The sequence below is a fragment of the Humulus lupulus genome, chromosome X, assembly GCF_963169125.1.
Source record: "Humulus lupulus chromosome X, drHumLupu1.1, whole genome shotgun sequence".
Classification (NCBI taxonomy): Eukaryota; Viridiplantae; Streptophyta; class Magnoliopsida; order Rosales; family Cannabaceae; genus Humulus; species Humulus lupulus.
In genome coordinates, this window is record NC_084802.1 from 20,163,032 (window position 1) to 20,168,211 (window position 5,180).

The 5,180-nt window shown below is 35.7% G+C and overlaps 1 protein-coding gene across 2 annotated transcripts; it reads left to right on the top strand.

The window, feature by feature from the left end:
* Positions 1 to 595: 595 nt before the first annotated feature.
* LOC133804382 (pentatricopeptide repeat-containing protein At1g08070, chloroplastic-like) lies at positions 596 to 3,013 on the top strand. Of its 2 annotated transcripts, XM_062242549.1 has the most exons (2): positions 598 to 834; positions 999 to 3,013. In XM_062242549.1, exons 1-2 carry the CDS (start codon positions 752 to 754, stop codon positions 2,509 to 2,511), a joined length of 1,596 nt encoding a protein of 531 aa, XP_062098533.1. In that variant the 5' UTR covers positions 598 to 751; the 3' UTR covers positions 2,512 to 3,013. The 2 variants fall into 2 exon arrangements, with proteins under 2 accessions (XP_062098532.1, XP_062098533.1); XM_062242548.1 differs by having other exon boundaries at positions 596 to 3,013.
* The last annotated feature ends 2,167 nt before the right edge of the window (positions 3,014 to 5,180 follow it).

Genomic DNA, 5,180 nt, shown 5'->3' on the forward strand with positions numbered 1-5,180 from the left:
TTAATTTATGTTCAAATTACGTAAAGTTATCAACTTTACAAGTTTAATCCAATGAAAAGCTTGAAGTAATGTTGAAAATGAGAGAGAAATAGAAAAATAGATACATATTTTTAGTATTTTCTCCTCTAATAATGTGTGTAAGTGTATAGAGAAAAACTAATAGTTAGCCAGTAATAAAGTAGTAGAAGAAATATAAATATCTTTTTAATATATTTAAAGAAATATAAATATTCAAATTTTTGTAATTAAATTGGATTGGAACCATTAATTGAATTAATAATGTATTCAGTTGGAGCTACCCTCCACCGGTACGCATCTTTGCCTGTTAGCTTTTCAATGAACAAGTATGTTCTAAAATAAAAAATCTATTTTTTTTAACAAAATTAGGGAGTCAACCTTTGAGAATGTTAATAGTATTAGTAACAAAATATAATGAAATTAACTGTATTTTTATGATTATACATTTGATTAGACAACAAATTAACATAATAGCCATGTAACTGAATTTATTTTGATATATATATATATATTTTTTAAATAACTTATGTGTGAAATATTATTACAGGTACAATCATATAAACAAGTTTTATTTAAAAAAAAAAAAATCACGTCAATGAATTATCTTTTTTTCATAAATAAATTTTGATTCGAAATGAGGCAATGATCCATATGGAGCACTACCTACTCAAAATCTTGCAGAGTTGCAAGTGCCTGAGAGAGATGAAGCAGTCTCATCTTCAGATTCTCATCCATGGCTTCCAAGATAGCAACTTTACAATACCCAAACTCCTCACTGTCTCCTCTCAACTTGGTTATATCGATTATGCTTTCAGGGTATTTCAAAATTGTCGTTTTCCCAATGTTGTCGTTTACAATACTCTAATAAAATGCTTTGTAGGCAAGGGCCCTCGTGGTTGTGATTACGCTTTGCATGTTTATGATCAAATGAAGGCCTTTGGTGTTGCTCCTAATAGTTTCACCTTCACTCTCATTCTTAGGTGTTTTGAATCTTTTGAGGCTCTTAAATATGGTGAAGTTATTCACTGTGAGATTGTCAAACTGGGTTTTTGTTCTAGCGTCTTTGTTCAGAATACTCTCTTGGATTTCTATGCTAAATGCTGTGAAAATTTGGAGAACGCCTGCCGTCTGTTTGATGAAATGCCTGAAAGAGATGTCGTTTCGTGGAATAGTATTATTACTTCTTATATGGCCCGTGGTGAGATAGAATCTGCGTTAAGGTTGTTTAATTCGATGCCAGAGAGGAACATTGTGACATGGAACTCTGTGATTTCTGGGCTTTCCAAGGCTGGACATATGGAATTGGCTTGTACATTTTTTAAGAAAATGACAGAAAGAAACGAGGTCTCGTGGAACTCCACAATATCTGGATATGTTAGGTTGGGTGATATCAAATCGGCACGGTGTGTATTTAATGACATGCCAGACAAAACTGTGGTTTCTTGGACGGCCATGGTTTCAGGATACACTATGATTGGTGATCTTAAGTCGGCCAGGAGTATATTTGATCAGATGCCAGTTAAGAATGTTGTATCATGGAATGCTATGATTGCAGGTTATGTTCATAACCACATGTTTGATCAAGCTCTTCAGATGTTCAGTCAAATGTTGATAGACGGCAACTGCAGGCCTGATGAAACTTCTTTGGTCAGTGTACTGTCTGCTTGTTCTCACTTGGGATCTCTTGAACACGGTAAATGGGTAGATTCCTATATTAAGAGAAGCAACTTCAGCTTGTCCAGTCCCTTGGGCAACGCTTTAATGGATATGTTTGCAAAGTGTGGTGATGTCGAAAATGCAAAAGTAATTTTCCAGAAGATGCCTAAAACATGTATCATCACGTGGACGACAATTGTTTCAGGTCTATCTATTAATGGAAAGTGCAGGGAAGCCTTAAAACTCTTTGATTCAATGTGTGCTGCAGGGGTTAAACCAGATGATGTCATCTTCATTGCAGTTCTGTCTGCTTGCGCCCATGGAGGATTTGTGGAAGATGGTAAAAGGATATTTTGCCAGATGGTACTAGAGTTTGGTATAAAACCTCAAATTGAGCATTATGGTTGTATGGTCGATCTTTTGGGTCGAGCAGGGAAGTTGGAAGAAGCAGTCAAGTTTGTAGAGAGCATGCAGTTGGAGCCAAATGCTGTTATTTGGGCAACTCTATTAGGTTCGTGTAAGATTCATGGAAATGAAAACTTGTTAGAGTCTGTAACAAAAAAGATTATTGAACAGGAGCCTTCAAACCCAAGTTACTTAACTCTAATTTCAAATTTGAGTGCATCTGTGGGACGGTGGAAAGATGCCTTGAACTATAGAATGGCTATGAGACAACAAGGAGTTGAAAAAGTTCCTGGTTGCAGTTCAATCCAATTAGGGAATGTGGTTCACGAGTTTCTAGCTAGAGATACAAGGCATGAAGAAAGAAAAGATGTTTATGAAGTTCTATATTGTTTAAGCAAACACTTGGACGCATCATGTGATGAAACATTATGACACTTGACATGGTCGATTTTCACTATGGTATATAATTGATGAATGAGAACAATAAGTTACTGGATTTTGCCTCATCTGTAAACTAGGACTTGTTAAAAGGAAAATTCATGTGAAAGTCTTTGCTATGCGCTTTTGAGTGGGACAATGCATTTTACATTGTTACAAAAACGACAAGGCACATTCGCTCTAATATACATTGTCTTGTTGGAGACTAGATGGGAAAGGTCCACCACAAGGAAAATTGAGAAGATATCTGCAGAGACATAATAACAGAAGATCTGAACATGCATAATGGATACAATTTACAGCAGAGATAATTAAATGGTCAATGCTTTTTTCATCTTCAGGAGATTGGGAGGAGTGGTCACCACTTTCTCGGGACTTTTGTATAAATGCACCTAGTTCAAAATGTCAGTGTGCACTAGAAATTGAGACATTATTGTAATAGGTAGTTGGGATCTGATCAGCTTTACAGTAAAGCATGGCCCTTTAAGTGACACAAGCTTTACTTTTTCTCTGCCCGAACGCTTGACACTGGTTCACTCTTTGTAGACTCCACATCTGATACTAATGACATTTAAGGATCAGATGACGTTATCTAGTTCTGGCTGATCTGCACTATCCTATCTTTGTTTTAAAGCAAATATGGACTAGAAGAATATCAATTATGGTTAAACAATGTTGTTCCTGGACCCGAATAATTCTTTCTAATCATTTTTTATTCTCATTAACAAATGAGGAAATTCTTGTAACTTGTAATTGTGGAAATGGGCAAGAATCTATATGTTCTAGCGTATGAAATAATATGGCACAGATGAGTGTGAGAGTGGTTCATCTGTCTACACTATGGCCAGTGCTACAAAAATTATTGAAACAATTTTTATTGGAGGAAACTTTATTTGATGCCTTTGTTTTTTTTTTTGATAAGGTGCTGCCCTCGAAAGAGGGAGACGACTTCATTAGCAAGATAAAAACTTACAACAGGTGTCCGGACAAGGACTCTACTAAAACAGAACCAAACTAACAATGACAAAGGCCACACAACCAGATACTAGCTGAATCAACCAACCAACAGAAACAAACTAAACATAAGCCCTGCAATAGCAGAGAACACGCACAAACACAACATCAACTATTACAGGAAAATAAACCAACTACAAGACCTGAGCTTGGACATGGTAATAGATCCTACTTAAGGAGGATAGTAGGATTTATAGTCGTTGAAGACTTCCACATCCAAACTTCTCCAGTTGATGGTTCCACACCAACCGTTTCTTCTTGTCAAGGCTGCAAAATTGCGAGCAGCAAACTTGGTTGCTTCATGCAGCAGCAAGATTGTGAGCAGCAAACTTCTCCAATTGATGTCTTTGTTACTTCATGCAACAGAACTCTAGGAATTTTTGACTCTTGGACAAATGAAAATGATCTTTTAGTTCAAACACATTTTTCTTCCCTCCTGCAGTTGAAAAGGTCAGTATCTATCATTACACTATATTTGCACCAGTTAATGGTAGATATCTTGAGCTCATTTCAGAGAACATTCTGATTTAATTTCATTTTCTCTTCTTACTACTCTTCAGTTATACCTTTGCTTTGCCTTGAATATGGGTTTCTTTTTAGTTTTGGTAGCATTACTACTTTGCCGTAACTACATAGTTATGAAAAACACTTCTTTATTGGGTTCTTTTCGTGTTCAATTCACTCAAAAGCAATTTTTTCTCTCTAATAATTAATTGGTGACTACTAAGCTGTCTTGCCAGGAAAATTAACTCAAAACTTCTCTGGTTTGATGATATTATACTGAAATGAAAGGAGAAATACTTCAGCTGGTAAATATCATGGAGTATTATCTAAGTTTTACTTGTATCAGCAAATGACAAAGACAACAAATAAGATTGTTAGAGAGGGAGAGATGGCTGTTTTGTTTGTATATTGACATGACATGACACGACAGGTTGTTGTCCAATCTTAATATGAGATGCTTGTAAATTTCATTTCTAAGTAATCATATTCCAATGTCCCTCTCATTCAAATTCTTGAATTATTGATCCATACCGTAGACATATCAGCCTCTCGTTCCTTATCTTCCTTTTCTGTTGTGGCCATTAAAACTTCTGTTCAAGATTCTTTGAGTAATCCTCCAAAGTTCAAGACGAACAATGGCTGTTTCACACCCTGTTGCTTACAAGTGTCACAATCTCACACTCATTGCTGTGTTACAAGTTCCCATTACACTTTTACTTTTGAGCAACAAAAAATGCATGGAGTTCACTCCATAAAATGAGAGAAAAAGAGGAAGAAGAGAATATCATTTTCGTTTGGAATTAGCTGCGGTCATTGTCATAACTGGTAAGAATAATAGAATCTTCCGAACACTTGTTTTCGGCAGAAGTGGTAGGCTTGTGAACAACTCCAACTCCAACTCCAACTCCAACTCCAAGACATTTGGCATTTACTTATCATGAATTCATATTCGTATATAATTTTAAAGAGACTTTTGCCTACCAAACCAAAATATCTCATGTCAGTCTCTCTTCATGATGTTTTTGCTGGTACAAGACAAGTTGGCAGTCTTGTCTTAAGATTCTTTTATTCTACACTTTCTTATGATTTTGCATTCGAGTGAACTTTGCACTAATTTGAATGATTGTTTCTCTGTTTTACTTGCT

Bases quoted from the DNA above. Each gene is read 5' to 3' on its own strand.
- LOC133804382 (XM_062242548.1), top strand. From the start codon at position 661: ATGATCCATATGGAGCACTACCTACTCAAAATCTTGCAGAGTTGCAAG.